At 30.4% G+C, this 18,160-nt stretch overlaps 1 protein-coding gene across 2 annotated transcripts; it reads right to left on the bottom strand.

Annotated features, from left to right (window-relative positions):
• Window positions 1–1,515: 1,515 nt before the first annotated feature.
• Window positions 1,516–17,930, bottom strand: LOC127705037 (uncharacterized). Of its 2 annotated transcripts, none has more exons than XM_052209286.1 (3): window positions 17,810–17,930; window positions 11,543–11,674; window positions 1,516–2,815 (listed from the first exon to the last, which is right to left on the bottom strand). In XM_052209286.1, exon 3 carries the CDS (start codon window positions 2,760–2,762, stop codon window positions 1,656–1,658), a length of 1,107 nt encoding a protein of 368 aa, XP_052065246.1. In that variant the 5' UTR covers window positions 2,763–2,815; window positions 11,543–11,674; window positions 17,810–17,930; the 3' UTR covers window positions 1,516–1,655. The 2 variants fall into 2 exon arrangements, 1 of the variants encoding a protein (XP_052065246.1); XR_007983614.1 differs by lacking the exon at window positions 1,516–2,815 and adding an exon at window positions 8,025–9,043.
• Window positions 17,931–18,160: the final 230 nt, after the last annotated feature.

An 18,160-nucleotide genomic window follows, 5' to 3' on the forward strand; every position in this document is an offset into this window, starting at 1 on the left:
AACGTATCGTTCTTTTTCTAAAAACAATAAACGGAAAACAAATATAACAAACAGCAACCAACGACAACCACTGAATTACAGGTTCCTGACTTGAGACAGACACATTTAGCTTATGATAGGTTTTAACATGTTTGTTAATGTTCAACCCCCTATAAAAATAAGGAAATTTAGTATGTTTGCCAATGAGACAACGATCTAAGCCGTTTAGTTTGGAAAAAGGTTTGAAATAGACTCATCTTAGATACAAAGATTGAAGTGAAGGCTATACAATCTGTTTATTCCCCATATGATTTTGTAAACGAAGGTTTGATAGTCAGTAGGCGCTACAGTAGTCATCATATAAATGATATGTATATAGATATCAGACGAAAAAGTACTAAACTGAGGGAATGTGATTATATGTATATAAATGATAAAGTATGTATCGAAGAGTTGTGACATATATACATATATATATGTCTTTTAATGTCACTTATTAAATGGCAAAATTAAAAGCTCAAACACATCAAACGGTTGAAACAACTTACACATTCCTGACTTGCTAGAGGCATTTCCTTATGTAGAAAATGTTGGATTAAACATAGTTTTATAGCTAGCTAAGCCTCTCATTAGTATGACAGTCGCATAAATTTCCATTATATTGACAACAATCGGTGAACAAAACAAACAGACATTATTTTTACTATTTATTATTTCCCGTTTGAATGGTTTTACACTAGTAATTTTTTGGGCCCTTTATAGCTTACTGTTCGGTGTGAGCCAAGGCTCCGTGTTGAAGACCGTACTTTGACCTATAATGGTTTACTTTTTTAAATTTTGACTTGGATGGAGAGTTGTCTCATTGGCACTCATACCACATCTTCTTATATCTATTATAGGTATAAATGTCAAAAATTGGGGTACAGCAGTCAACATTGTGTTATAATCTTAATCACTATAACTTGAAACAAACAACTATGTCAACAAAGAAAAACAAAATGACATATAAAACTCTATAGACAAGGAAAATGATTAAGAATTTATCGAAGAGTTTATATCTTTATACATATCTATATGTCGTTCAATATCACTATGTAAGTATGTGTGTGTATTCTTGGAAGTGAGACAGAAATGTAAGCATATGTTCAGTGGTTGTCGTTGATTCATGTCTGTCATATTTGTTTTTTCGTAAACTGTTTTCTTATAATTTAGGCTGTTAGTTTTCTCCAATGAATTTTTCATATTTGTCATGTCGGGGTCTTTTATAGCCGACTATACGGTATGGGGTTTTCTGATTGTTGAAGGCCGTACAGTTGCCTATATTTGCTTTCATCCACTTCATTTGAACTTTGGTGAATAATTGTCTCATTGGCAATCATACGACATCTCCTTAACTTTATATACATGTTACAAACATTTATACAACTGACAACACATGAATATAACCATGACATTTCCTTTGTCATCTGAAAATATATTCAAACCTATAGAGCGATTTCTTGTTCCATTACAACTATTTACAGATTGAAAAAGGTATTTTATAGTACATCTTAAGATATAATTTGTTGTTAAATTCTACATAAAATATGTTTTTTCAAAATATATCGGTTCTTTGAAACAATTACCTAATGATAATGCAAGAGTAAGATATTCTTAAAACATGTGTTTATCCAGAATTAGGTAAATTTTAAATAGTCTTGTAATGTTGTTGGTAAGGGCAAGTCTACTATACTAGATGGAGAGCAAGTCCTCAGAATCGCTGCTCGACATATTACCATCAAGTTTAGGCGAGGAACTTGAAAGGAAGCATATTTTGTTGAAAAATTCGGATTCCAGATTTGTAATTCTGAATCGCACAGAGAGAAAATAGGCACAATAGTTTCTACGTTTTGATTGAAACACTTTTCATCCTTGAGTAAAGGCGACATGTCCTTACAGGAACATATTATTAAATTCACAATACTATTGGTGTTTTTGTCTCCAGTAATGAAGCAATATGCTAATACATCTTTACTACGACTTGCAATTAGTTTGCAACTGTTGTTTCCGTTATAAGATTTGCATTGTATATCTGGAAATTTTATATCGGATTGTTTATACCACTTTACTTTGTTATTTGTCACATTATAACCCCTTTTCATGTTTTTGAAATACAAATGTTTTAAGCATACAACTGAACGATTCGAATTTCCATGTATTAGTGCAATAACTGAGCAAGGATAACTTGGATGAAAAACAAGATTTACCCCATCTCTGTCTGGGATCATCGAATCATATGTTCTCTCTTCAGTCATCGACTGTTCTGATATTGAATACCAAACATAACAATATCTAGGCGATGCTTCCATAGGACATCTGAATAGAAACATGTCTAAATCTGGAGATATCAAGCATTTTAATGGTTCTTTTAAAGGGTTAATATGTCTCCACCAATCAAATGTACATACATGACAATCAACAAAATGAAATGTTTCATTTGCTGAGTTGAAAATCATTAACATGACATCAGTACTAGTCCATTCAACTTCCAACCGATACTGAAATACATATACTGGAAAACTATATCCAATGCATAACGGTTTTTCAAAAAATATCTGACCTCTTAACCTTACAGGAAGTTTGTATTTCTTAACGATTGTTTGTTCGTGTTCCAAAGATACAGTGGCGCGTACTGGTCCATTGAAGTGAATAGTACGAAAGTAGTGGTCATCAAACTCACTTCTGATCAACTCATTCCCAGTACACATCAAAAGTGTTGTGTCAACTATCTTTGTTGTATCCATATTGTATCCACCATATAGGTTATATCAATTATCTCTACTTTATTATTTTTACTCTGAAACAATAGAGTTTTAAAAGATTTATGCGTGTCATTTAATCATAGATGACCAGTATTTTGTAAAGTTCAATTCGCGTTCAGTATACATTCGGGACATATTTTACTGAGACTGAGTTTGAAAAGCGGCTGATAAATACATTATCAGGAGACGCGTACTTTGCCGAAGCATCTGGTCTTGTTTTTGAAACAAATAAAAGGAAAGTACGAAAGTATGAATCAAAGTATTATAACAACATAAAAAATAATCTCTAGGGTGTTATAAAGAAATGCCTGTACCAAGTCAGGAATATGACAGTTGATCCATTCGTTTGATGAGTTTGAGCTTTTGATTTTGCAATTTGATAAGGACTTTCCGTTTTGAAGTTTTCTTTGAGTTCGGTATTTTTGTTATTTTCCACATTTTAATTTTCTTTCTTTTGTCTGGTCCATAATTATAACTACGGAAGCCGTACATAATTACCACATGATTTTTTCCAATATGGCCCTATCCAGATTTCGTACATAACATTTAATGTAAAGAATATATTGGACACACTGATATTATATCGCACATTTAAAGGTTATATTGATAAATTATAAAATATAACGACGTAAATGTAACACTCTGGAAACTCAACGGACTTTTGTACGTACTTTAAGACTTCATATAATTATAATTAATGTAATTATCAAATCTTGAGCTGAAACTTGTTGTGGTGTATATAAACAAAAAGTTTTTTTTATGTATTAAGTGAAAACCCTGGTTGGAATCACTAACAAAAATTGCTTATAAATAACTAAAAATGTATTTGGAGCGTAAGGAGAATATCTAAAAGTGCTATCTATGTGTAATCAGAATTAATTTTAAAAGGCAAAATCGTTTTGTTTGTAATGGTTAATGCTCTTCAACTTCGTACTGTTTTTGGCCTTTTTATCGTTTTTGAGTCGAGCGTCACTGATGTGTCATTTGAAGACAAAACTCGCGTCTGGCGTATAAATATTTAATGCTGGTATCTATGACGAATTATTTCATATACATGCATCATATTGTTTATGAAAAAGATTCCTTTGAAACATTTTCATTTTTTAAGTGTAATCTAATATCCTTATTTGGAATTTGAATCCAACATTGGGTTTGAAACTTCTTTTCGGATTTTGATTCAAAAACAGGTTTTTAATCTAATGGATTGATTGTTTGTTGTTGCTTAATATCCAGTGGGAAGTACTTTTATATATTCGAGACGAGAACATATAAACAATTAATGGTCCGTGACACAGTTATCGTTTTTTGATTTTCGTTGTCTACAAATATAGTCCCTACTGTGAACAGTGTATTAGTTTCAATTTTTTTCATACCCCTTCCAAATTTATTTCTTCATGTGTTATGCCTCAAAAAGTAAGTAGGGGGATGAAATTACACTGTACAAAAATTTTGGTCCTGAATTTTAAAGTAAAGTAAATAGTGATTTGGTCCAGGTGAAAAAAGGTTAACAATTAATATGTCTGAAGTTTCAAAAGAATTCAAGACCTCCTTAACATAAAATTGTCCATATTTTGAGTTAGAGCTGATGAAGTTTTCTATAATTTTGATATAATTTGTCCTAAACGTAGTACACCACACTGTAAAAATATTATTGAGAAAGCGCAGGTGGGATTTTTTTTTAATTTTCATTTATTGTCTAAAAGAAATGCACTACGAAATAACTGCGTTATCGGGCCTAATACAAGAGATAGGTTCTGCAAAGTAGATCGACCGGGATGAAAGGCAAATATTTGGACTGCCACTGGGAAATGAGGGTATGTCCCTCCAACAGACCCCCCCCCCTAGAATTGTTGCAAGGCCTAGGGTTTTTAGTGTGTAGAAAGCGCGGGACTCTTTTCACTAGGCATCGGAATAAGTTTCCCTATCCAACCAAATGTGGCTTTGTATTTATACATCCCGCTAAACCGACGCCTCACTTTAAAACGGTTCTTACAGCAAGACTTGATAAATCTAGGGATGACTGTATCGCTAAACCCTATATAGATAAAGAGACGTTGTATGATTGTCAATAAAAGAAATCTCTCCACCAGAGACCAAATGACTGATATTAGCAACTATAGGTCACCGTACAGCCTTCTACAAACTAAAACCGATATCGAAAGGCCCCGACATGTACCTACGGGTTCTAAAATCAACATAACTGAAAAAATTTGGATATGATATTCCATAAATAATTAGTTTAGGTAAGTCAAACTACCAAAACAAATTTTTGTAACACAAAATAAAGTAAAGGGATTAATTAAATTATGGTTATTATATCCCTGTAATACATATATAACGTTCGTTGAAATCTATAACAAACCACAAACATGGGCATAGCAAACGAGTTCTGTAAGATGAGGTCAAAGGAACATCACAGTAAAAAAAAGGAAAAGAAAAAATTCCTGATGACGTAAATTTTGGCATTTGTTTCCTGTTTGAAAGAGAGGCGAAAGCTATCAAATGGACAGGCAAACTCATATGATGAAAACAAATTAACAACGCCATGGCTAAAAAAGAAAACGACCAAAAGACAACCAACAGTATACAAAACACAACATAGAAAACTAAAGACTGAGCAACACGATCACCACCAAAAATCCGGGTTGATCTCAGGTGCCCCGGAAAGGTACGCAGATCCTGCTCCACATATGGCACCCGTTCTTTCGCTCATGTAAGTACAAACCCGGTGATATATCTAAATCTATGACAGGTCGTTTATTGCTCTGTACATTAGATTGATTTATAATAAGTTCATCATGGTAAATACCAGCAGTGAATTTAGAGAATACTTTATTATTTAACGAAAAAATATCTGCAAGGTCACGGAAGGTGATGAATTGATCAATTAAAAGATCAATTAAATGAAATTTATTAGCATTTTTACTAGGTTTAGCCATAATATGTGATTCAAAACGATACACGAACAAGTCTGCTATTAAAGGGCATTATCGGTCGGCATTCTTCGGAGGTCTTCTCTATGGTTAATTAGATGGCATCTAGTCTAAAATGCACACACAGTGCTGATCCATTAAATATAACGAGTCTATGCATTGTAAATTGTTTCTTTTGGAGTTTTTGCAATTTGGATCTACGTTTTAGTATGTTATAAAACATTGCATATGAGAATTGAGTCAAATCGGGGAACATTAAATATAATGCCCCTTTAATTATCTCATTACACTTCAATAAAAATGAAAGATTGCTCCATTACTAAATCAAAAAATAATGTATCTAAACTAGTCTTTACCGATACGAAAGCAACGTTGATTCTAGTTATTACCTTCGAAACAATATCATATTTTATTCAGGTGGAATTATTTTGATTCTAGATTATAAAACAAAACAAAAGCTATAAGAATAGTACAAAGATTCATAAGATGTTATCCTGGTTTGTAAACGTTAAATTAGAGATACTTAGAACATACTCGCGCACCTGCTCCTTCAATGGAAATTCAGTATTTTCCTCCTATTTTTCATATCGTTTTCATTTCATTTTCGCCAAAAAAATAAATCGTTGTTTTGCTTCAGTTTATAGGTCTAATACGAGGGTCGTATTAGAATTTATTTAACTGAGCATTTAAGTGAGAATATACTTATTTCTCATACATTACTGTGAGTCCTACGTATAGCATTGTAAGTGTTGCTTTATTTGAGGTGGCAAGATGAACATGATTAAACCAGAGACAAACAGAGGAACTTAATCCGTATGTGTTGACAACATGTACAGATTATCCGATGTATTGAAGAATAGAGACGTGTCTTGTACTTAGACCAGGCCATTGGTTTTTCGTTTGAATTATTTAAAATTTTTACATATTGGGGTGTTTAATAGCTTATTATTTTATTTTTATAATGTTTTATATTGATTTGTTTTAGTCATTTTGAAGTTAGCAGAGTCTTGACGTTAATAATATTCAACTTCAAAATTCAACGTTTAATTAATTTCATTCACAAATCCTGATTAATGTGCTTCGGGCATTCAGTCGTGACTCATTTTAGAAATTCTTGTTTTGGACTGCTAGTTTAAAACATGATGATTATCACTTACTAAGCACATGTTTTACATACATTTTTCACAATTTAGAAACATCAAATCCAGCAATTTCATTGTAAAACACCTCTTTAATACCATAATTATCATTTCTACTTTTTATAACAATTGGCAATACACTATGATCAATTTTATACAACACTGTGAAAAGGTATTTAAGAAATTGATTATAAATAACAGGAAATATAGGGGAAACCTGATCAAGGTTTCAATGACCCCCCCAAAAAATAATAAATAAATATATACAAACAAGAAAGAGCAATTAAAAAACGAAAAAAAAAAACAACAATATAACGAAACAAAAACAAACACAAATTACAATCAATCAATGATAAATCCCCCGAAACATAATAAAGGAGCATTTAAAGTTCAGCATACGGTCCTCAAAACAAGAATGATATATGTACAATATGTTAAGGTCACACTAATCGCACTGAATCCAGACAAATAGCAAATTGATAAAGACTACCACAGAGCTGTCCAATAAACACTTAAATGAACCACAATGAGAAAACACATACATTTATATCATCAGTCAACATTAACGAGGTTCCTCATTTAAAAGAGGCACATGTACATGAACATGTGGTAGGGTGAACCTACTTGTTTTAAACACTCCATTTTACGCCTCTTAAATTTCTTAACAGATGTCCTGTATGAATTGATGATTCTTTGTCCAAACGGTTCTATCGCAACATTTATGATTTGAAAACCGAGTATAAATGTCTGTAACATGAAATTAACTTTTTATTAAATGGATCGGAGTTGTTTTGTCTAAAGAGTATAACGTCAAACGGTATTACTTTTCAACAAATACGTCTACCGCTATATGATGAAACCCACAGTCATGTATTTTTAAATGTTTCACCAATTTGTCTTGTTTTAGAGACTTAAGTTTAAGCGGCAGTTAGATTTTTTTTACATTTGAAAACAGTATGTTAAACTAACTGGGTTAGGCCAGTAAAACGTAACTGGTAAATTCAATACAATGTATATTAATCTTTGATAAATAATAATTTAACAAGTCAATTATCAGTACGCTATTTTTAATATGAATAGACGCGTTTTTGTTATTTGATGCTTATGAAAATATGATACTGGACGTTAGGCAAATATAATCAATATATAAATAAATCAATAATCTTGGAAACTTCAAATTTACACTTTTATTTGTGTGGAAAATCATTTATATCTTAAAATGACCGACAGAAAAAAACAAACAATCGATTGTTCTTATCCGTCATCAAGTGTTTAGTGGAAATACAAATTCTCCAAACATTGACGTTTTGAAATGTGAGACACGTATGGAAAGAATTGTTGGTTTTCCCCACATGCGGATTTAGTTGGGGTATATTAATCTACATATATAGATAATGTATCTATACATGCTCTACTCCTAATGTTTTTAATTAGGGCCCTTCTTTTTAAAATCCTGGATCCGCATCTGTTCTCCGACTTATCAAAGGACATTTTGGCAAACGTCCGGGGATCTCTGTTCATATTGTAGCTTTTTGGTACAAAATTCTGGATGACTGGCTCATGTCTTGGTTTCTTGGCTTAATAGTCGGGTCTCTTATATAACCATTCATAAGAACTGATGCGACCTTAATAAATTTGCTATAAATAGACGTTTTTGGCTAAATTTTTGTCGATCATTCACATTTTCCGGGTCGAGCTCCCATTTCTTAAAACAATCATTATGAGTTGTTATAACGTCAGATTATCCTCCTACCTCATCCTCAATGAAATATCAAATGGTTGTCCAAAAAATTATCAGGTTTGTTTTATATGAAGGAATATGGCTTTTTATTCAGTCATCTTCCAGATAATACCACATCAATATTTTGGTAACTACTCGATTTTAGTTATGTATCTATCAAAAAGCTAGTAACTTTTGTTAATCCATCTACAGACAGGTTTTTTTCAAACAGTCAGGTGCTTTTATCGATTGAATTTAAGTCCTCGGCAAATTTGCGTCAATATTTAGGGATTACCGTTGTAATAAATGTATCAACCGGGTTGTTTTCGAATGTCAGATTTATCTCCAATTTCGTCTTGGTTATTGATAAACAACACTTCTGCCAGTCACGTTGCTTTAGCTGTTTGATTTTTTCAACTGAATGAAATGGTAGCTAAATAAAGGTGTCGTTGACTGGAAAACCCATGTATGCTTCCAATAGAAGAATCATTTAGGAAGTAAGTGCATTGTAAGGTTTATAATCACATAATATTGTATTTGAAGAAGGATAGGAGATTTAAAATGTCGACTTAAATTAATCTAATATAATCCTATTTTGTGTTTTGTGTAATGTTGTTTGTCTTTTTCTTTTTAGCCATGGCGTTGTCAATTTATTTTCGACTTATGAGTTTGAATGTCATTTGGTATCTTTCTCCTCATTTTTAGATCCCTGCAGGTCTTTTCTGTATAAGCACATGAGTAGTAAACTGTACATTGCTAGTAAACATACAAATGTTAGTGAACACTGTGAATAATTTAATGGAAATAGACAGGAGATTAAAGAAAAAAATGAATAAAAATTACAATAATATCCAAAAAGTATATTTCCGCTTACCGAGTCTCTGTAAATTAATTATGTTTGAAGTTTTGATAACATAACAATTCTCCAAATATATATATATCAGGAAAATTCAACGTGATTTTGAAATCTTATATAGATGGAAAGTTTGAAGGATCATTCATACCACACAATAACTTGAATGAAAAAAAATACAATCTCAGAAAAGACTGTATGAACCAAAATAACGATAAAATAAAATTTTTTTTCGGTCTTGAACTATTATGCAACTTTTGTGTATTTGTCTTAGATTATAATATATGGTATCACAGATTTAATAGGGGAGGTGGTTGAATTCCGAATATTATGTTCCTCCTAATGGTATTACAAAAAAATCTTTTTTTTATAAAAATGAAAAAAATCGTGTCTTGAAAAAAAAAAACCCATGGTCAAACACTCAAAAGGTTAATGTCTGTACTTTACAAATAATATTGCACTTACAGTAAACAATCTAATATAATTTCATTTTAAACTATTATTTTGAAAAAAAACTTTTAATTTCAAAATTATTGGTATTTATTTTTCATGGTATAACATGTCCTATACTTTTAATATTAAGTATTTAATTAAAATGTTCTTGAAATGTAGCACTTACAGTAAATCAATCTAAAATGATATTGATTTAAATTATTCAGTTTGAAAATTAATATAGCTTTTAATTTCAAAATTATTGTATTTATTTTGCTATGCTATAAGTTGTCCTATACTTTTACTTTTTAATATTTCAGGACGAATATTGCCTTATGTATACAAATATAAGGATACTTCAAAATCTTTTGTATTTATTTTTCAATTCTATACTTTTTCCTATAATTTTACTTTTTAGTATAACAAGTCGAAAGTTACCTAACTTTTTGAGTAAACAAGTAGGGCGATAATTCTGAACCTTGCGGATCCTCGTGATAAAAGACGTATTGTGATTTAGTGATTTTGACATAATAATTCAAGTATACATACATGTATTCATGAATTTGAATAATCTAGTCAAAATATATTTTACAAGGACTTTTATAAGAACATGTTTCGCCGTTTATTCCTTTTTTCAGATGAACATTAACATGATCAACAGATATGAGACAATAACATTTCATTTATTAGCGCAAAAGAATGAAAATAAAAATTGAATATATTTATACTTTTAAAATACAAAAATCAATCAATCAATCAATAAATACATAAATAAAAAAAACATCATGCAAACAAAACAATCAATATACTAATCAATCAATTTTCTAACCAATCAATCAATTAATCAACCAAGCATTAGTCAATCAATCTATCTGCAAAAATGAAATAATCGAGGACTTAAGGCGTTTAAAGAATACATGTATATAAATTCGCGCGATCGTGATCAGTATACTTCTTGAAGGAATTTAAGTGTGACGTGTAAAGCTGGTTTAAAATCTCAGTAATAACTTTCATAAGATCAAAGAATGTATAAATAGTAAATGTTTACAATTTCAAACGTGCAAGGTCTTAAAGTCTCGACTTTAAGACCTTGCACGTTTAAAATTGTAAACATTTACTATACAATATAAGAATACTTCAAAATAATACATAGCGGCCCTAAAATTTTTTTTAAAAAACTTGTCCGTGTAACAGTAAATAACGATAAATGTATATAAACATAAGGTGCATACCTATTGTATCAAATATCAGAGTACCAACCTTTTATTAACTACATGTTCGTTACAATTCCCAGGTGAAAAAAAAACAAACAAAATGACATCTCCAAGTAGAATAACTAAACAGGATGCTATGTTGTAAGTCATCGAGTACAAGGTAAGAGATAAATATACTAGCCATAATTATAAACACAACACTTTTACGTCATTATCCCTTATTATATCTTATATTTTATATAGATTTTAAATGTCTAATGAGAAAGTTGGACATTTCATTCGCCTGTATGCATTGACGTTAGTTTTCTAAATCTGATGACATTAAAGAAAAAGTATTTGATGTTCAAAATTGTTGTTTTAGAAAACGGAAAGATTTATTTGTTTGTTGACTTATTCAAAAGAAATGAACATTTAAAATTGGTTTAGTATGTACACTCTCGGAGTAGAAAAACTACATTTAAAATTACATACATTAGGGAATCATTCTATCAAAACCACTAAACCACGAGTCTTTTATAACTAGGGCCATCAAGGGTCATCAAGGTCCAGAAAAGTCGCCCTACTTGTTTAATCAAAATGTAAGGCAGCTTTCGGCTTTTAATACTGAAAAATAAAAGTGAAGAACAAATTATAGCACTGAAAAATAAAGACAACAATATTTTGAAATAAAAACCTTTTTTTTTTAAAGAATAATTTAAGATGATATATAACCCGAATAATTCAGTCGCTTTTATTACACTGCTGGTGGAGTTTTTATTCCCAGAGGGTATCATCAGCCCAGCAGTCAGCACTTCTGTGTTTGACATGAATTATCATTGATATGGTCATCATTATAAATTAACTGTTTTACCGAACTGTGAATTTTTGAAATTCTAAGGCTTTTTTTACCTCAGGAATAGATTACCTTAGTAGTTGTATTTGGCAAAACTTATGGGAATTTTTGCTCCTCAATTCTCTTCATCTTCGTATTTCATTTGGCCTTTTGAATTTGTTTTTTAGATTTGAACTCACTGATAAGTTTTCTGTTGACGAAACGCGCGTTTGGCGCTAAATACTTAATTTCAATCCTGGTATCTATGATGAGTTTTTTTATAACACAAGATAACATGTTTTTATTCTAATTAAAGGGTCATGAAGAGCAAAGTAATTTATTAAAATGATTTTGTTATAATTGACGCAATTAATTTTGACAATCATATGTAACTATGATTTAATCAAGTAAATTTTAAGATCTTAAGCCACAGACAGACCTGCGACTCTTTTCACAAAATATCTTACGATTAGAATTGATCGTAAGTTATACTGAAATGTGTATGACTTACGATTATTTTACTCTTAAGATTTTTTGTGAAAAGAGTCGCAGAGCCGTAACCATACATGTGTATGTGTAAACAGGCAGTATCAAAACAGATTATATATAATTTTAACAGGCAAATATTCTTAATGGGTTACATATAAACATACATGTATTTGTACTATACTGATAGTTTCAGAGTTCAAAACATTTATCAATATAAATTCCAATAATTTTCAATACCTCTAGGTTTTCTTGAATAAAAAGCCAATTGAACTTTATCGTAATTGATCTCTCCTACTCACAAGGGCCTGAAGTCCTAACACATTAAAAACTCTTCACGGTCATGGATATTGATTGGTGCCCTGTGGAAGAGGTGACCAATCAGTAGTCAGATCCATGCTATCGAGATGGGTAAATTTCGAGCTAGTTCCGAGTGCTTGATTAACGATTTTTTTTATTGTCTATTAATTCAGGCATTGATGTAGCCATCGTAGAGCAGCGGAATTTAATGACTGAATTATTCGGGTTAGATGATATTATATTTTATCTTACCTCCTATAGATTTATGGGGATATAATTGGTTAAAGGACTACACGTGTTGACTACAGATATTTGATATAGGGTGACCTAAAAATATAGGGTTAGTTACCATATAGGGTTAGTTATCAAATGGGGTTAGTAAGGAGTTACTTCCCTTTCAAAACAAAAAAGAAATCTGAAAGGTTTCAACTGACGAAGAAATTGATAATGAACGATTGAAATAATTTCATAAATCAAATTTAAAGCTTACAAATTGTTATTGTTGGCATTTGTTTTTTTAAAAGACAAATGGAAGTAGGTTCTTAATACTAAGTATTGAAGACTTAATCACTTTGATAGGCCGCTAGTCTAAATACCACATGTGAAGATAGTCGGTAAGATAAATTCGTTACAAGGTGTGCTAGTGACCTAATACGATATCAATGGGGTCAGTAAATTCCATATGAGGATTCGAGCTTCAATCTCGCCCCATATGGAATTTATTGACCCCATATATATCGTATTAGGTCACTTACACACCATGTAACTAATAATATAAGATTGATTTATCGTCAGTGATACATAGTAAAGTACCGCCCTTTTAATCTTTTAAGTGTTTTGGCATGGGGTTTCTAAAGACAAAACATTTTTCAAGTTTATAAAAAAACAAACATTGTTTTGTGAATAGCATATCAAAGAACATAATATTAGGCACAGTGTCGAACACTAACGTCATGGAATACATGATAACGAAATATCCAAGTTCCTTATAGATATCTAAAATCTACATAAAATAAATTAAGGAAAAGTAAGGTATTGTATTTATAAATATGGCTAGTATATTTATCTCTTATCCTGAACGCTGTGACTCATTCCCCATTTCCATTCTCAATTTTATGTATTGAATGAAAGGTTGGTACTCTTATATTTGATTCAATAAGTATGGTATTTTATACCATTAGACATATATCGTTATTTACTGTCATACAGACAAGTTGTGGACAAGCTCAGGGCCGCTCTGTATAATTTTGAACTATCCTTATATTTGTATAGGGCCTCGACTTTAATACCTTATACTTTAAAATCTTTAAAATGTACCATCTATTTTGGCTTTGATCTTATGGAAGTCAATACTGAGATTGTAAACCAGCATCACACGTCATACTCTCATTCCTGCAAGAGGTACTGCGCTCGAGTTAATATACTCTTCAAAAGCATAAAGTCCATGATTACTTTTTTCTGTAGATAGTTTGATTGACTTATTATTTGATTGATCATTTGATTGATTGAATAGTATATTGATTGCTTTAATTGATTGATTTGTTTTATTGTTTTATTTATTGATTGATGTGTTTATTGATTGCTTGATTGTTTGGTGTGTTTATTTGAAAGTATAGTCAATTATATAGATATGCAATGTTGATTTTAAACCTTCCCGTTATAAAATGAAATGCCATTTGTTGTCCTTTATGTTGATCATGTTATTGTTCAGCAGAAAAATGAAAACGGCGATATATGTTCTTACAAATATTTTTGTAAACTATATTTTGACTAAATAAAGCATACACATGAATATGTATACGGGAATAATACTGTCAAAACCACTCAAATGCGCTGTCTTTTATCACGAGAATCCGCAAGGTCCAGAATTGTCGTCCTACTTGTTTACTTAAAAAGTGAGGCAGTGTTCAGCTTTAAATACTGAATAGTAAAAGTATAGGACAAAATAAAAAGCTATTGGTTTTTTTTAAACAGAATAATTAAATACGAAATTAAATAAGATCAATATCTACTGTAAGTGCATTATTATTTGTGAGGTACTTTTGAGTGTTTAGGGATGTTTTTTTAATACCATTGCTAGGAACAAAATATTCGGCATTCAAGCCCCCTCCCCTAATTAAATCTGTGATAATCTTGCTTCCTTTAAATTTCCTATTTATATTTTTGTTATCTTGTACTTTTGATATATTTTTTCGTATATTTCCTTTTGGACAAACAAACCAGTTAAAAGTCTTGGTATTCATTTTTAATTATGATTATAAATAATGCCAAATCTCAAATATGGGAGAGTTTTAGATAAAATAGCAAAGCTCCTTGACAGATGATGAAAAAGAAACTTTACACTGGTTGAAAAAAAAATACTGCTACCAAATATAACCTATGTGGCTTCTTACAGTATTATTATTATACAGTATTGTTACCAGCGAATTATTCTATATAAAATTACCCTAAGCGCTTTACAACAAAATATCAATTCACATATACAATTATTTACAATACAATATGAAAGCCCGTGGTACAAATTTAGCATATGACAAATGATTACTAATAACTTGTAAAAAGATGACAAAAATCGGATTTTTAATATCTTGCATATAACATGTATAAACTGATAAACAACAAACTTATCTGTATTATAAATAGAGACAAGTTACAAATTATAACCAATATGATATATAGATTCATTTGGAATGGAAAAAAGATAGGATAAGGAAGTCAACAGTAACTAAAGATTTATAAGTTTGGCAAACATATGCTTATCTTTAATTGATAAAATCATGGCTAATAGTAAATAATTCTAAAACTAATAGCATATGTAACTTTTTAAATATCAGAAAACAAAAGATCTGTGGCAATATATTTAGACAATTTAAAGGATAAATGGATTGAAAGTTTTTGTTTGTTTGCAGAAAAACGACATAATTGACAACATAGGACATATATTAAAAGAAATTAAAGTAACCGGATAGCTGAATTCTGTATACTTTAACAGTGCGTAACCAAAACACTGGACTGAGAAGCTTAAACATGAGAAATCATTCAAAACTAATATTAAAGTCATAGGAAACGAGATTCTTTTAATTTTAATGTTAGGGAAAATATTTAACCGATGCATGCATATATACTAAAGTAAGTCCTCTATGCACTTACACTTTTACATTTTTTACGAATCTATTACGTATTATCGACAAATAACATTTCATCAAGTGATTGTTGATCGCAAGCTTATTAATTTTCGATTTTGTTGTTGAAGTTTACCGGATCATGACATAAATATACAATCAACACAGAATCATGGAGCACGTGAAGCATAAGTGAATTGATAGAGTGATATTAACATTTTTTAAAATAATTTTCATGCGTTCCCATTTGTTAATTAAACTTTTCATAACAGTTAATAATTGATTAATTTGGTCTTTCAGAATCAATTATTACTTTTTAACTTCCATTGCACGTTTGTTTACATTCTTTAATTACGGGTTTTCCATAGCAATTGTGCGGTGCGGTGGCCGAAGTTCAAACAGAGGTCACTGCATACGGAAAAAATATCGGTGTATTAAAATAAGGGGATACAATAATTCAATAGAAGTACATTTAAGACGATTTTGATAAGATAAAGGATTTTCTTTTACAAGAAAGTCCACGTTTCATGGTATTATTTAGACAATCAGGTATATAAAACATATTCAACCTTTTTAAAAATTTGAATTATCATATGACTTTAATATCAACCAAACAAAAATTAAACTTGGAGTTACTGATGCTTTACTTTCCATTGATAATAAAGACGTTTAAGAAATTATCTTACCTCCTATATATTTCTAGGAATATCATTGGTTAAAAGCGAACACCCGGAGACCGTGTATATTTAATATTGGGGTTAGTAGCATCGCTCTCTCCCCATATGACATTTACTGACTTGGAATATATCGAATTAGGTAACTACCACACTGTGTAACTAATATTTTATGTTTGAAAAAAAAAACCGAAACACCTATTTGATTTTTGAAATGGGAAAAGGTGCTAAATACAGATAGTTCAAATTGTAAATTTAAAAACTCTTTAAAATTTACTTTCGATTATTTAAAAGATAATAAAATTAAAATGTTCAGATGGAAATTAATGCTTTTTTTTTTGCCAAATAATGAGTTATCATTCCAATGGATAACAATTCAGAAAACATCCTTTATAGATATAAGAAGATGTGGTATGAGTGCCAATGAGACAACTCTCCATCCAAGTCACAATTTATAAAAGTAAACCATTATAGGTCAAAGTACGGTCTTCAACATTTGTACACTTTGTAATGAACTAGATAATTATTTTTTCATCACTTGTTCATATAATAAGACATTTTGGAAATCAATGAAATTTGTTTTAGAAAAACTTGATATTGATGAACATGTTATAAGCTTTCGTTCTCTAGTAATAGGATATATCATCTCTGATGATGCATATTTTGCACTTAATCACTTACTGGGCTACATTTTCTTTTCAGTTTATTATACACAATATATATCAAATAGCAAGGGCAAGCAATTAGATACAGTAAACCTATTTAGAAATGGACTTAAAATATAGTAGAATCATATAAAAGACAAATATAAAGATAAGCAGTATATAAGCAAAGGTGCTTGCTATTTTGAACAAAAACTAATATTCTTTTGTTCAATCGATAGGCTATAAAGTCGAAGAATTTAGTTATCTAATTTTGTTATCATATTATATACATTGTTGTTAATGTGTAAGTGTATATGTATGTATATATGTGTGCCTATATGAATTATTAACTCGGACAACTAGTCCCTAAACTAAATATTTTTGTCAAGAAAAAAAAAGGTGATAGAGTTCAAGTTGCAACAAAACACACCACCTTATCACAAATACATTCTATATTCATAACAAACACACAACTAATATTGTATATGTACATGAATGTGTGCGTAGTGTCAATTATTTGTTGTAAATACGATAGGGGTACGTCAAAATTTTAAATAAACATAATTGCCGATTGAAATTTGTTTGTTCACAAACATAAACAAGTGGAGGTCATGGGTCATTTATTTTTGGGTCAAATTTGCAAATAAAAAGATAGGCTTAAATGTTAAAGGAAAACAACATTTCATAGTACAGTAACTTACCGTTTTTAACAGTATTCAAATTTCCAAAAGCTTGTTTAATAATAAATCAAAATATATAGCAAAAGTATATATTTAATACGCAGTCATCTCATTCGATTACATTAGTGCAAGTTGTATAAGGAAAAGAACCGATAACGGATGTATAAAAATAATGTCCGTATACATATACATAGTTTAAGAATAACTGTTACATAATATTAATAGATACTCTATAAACTCATCATAGATACCAGGAGTGTACGCTACACGCGTGCTTCGTCTACAAATTACTCATCAGTGACGCTCGAATAAAAAAGTTAAAAAGGCCAAATAAAGAACAAAGTTATTATAATGAAATTAAATATAAGAACT

Source organism: Mytilus californianus, unplaced genomic scaffold (assembly GCF_021869535.1).
Source record: "Mytilus californianus isolate M0D057914Y unplaced genomic scaffold, xbMytCali1.0.p SCAF_6, whole genome shotgun sequence".
In the NCBI taxonomy this organism is placed as follows: Eukaryota; Metazoa; Mollusca; class Bivalvia; order Mytilida; family Mytilidae; genus Mytilus; species Mytilus californianus.

Excerpts from the sequence above, each read along its gene's own strand:
- LOC127705037 (XM_052209286.1), bottom strand. The coding sequence starts at position 2,762 with ATGGATACAACAAAGATAGTTGACACAACACTTTTGATGTGTACTGGG.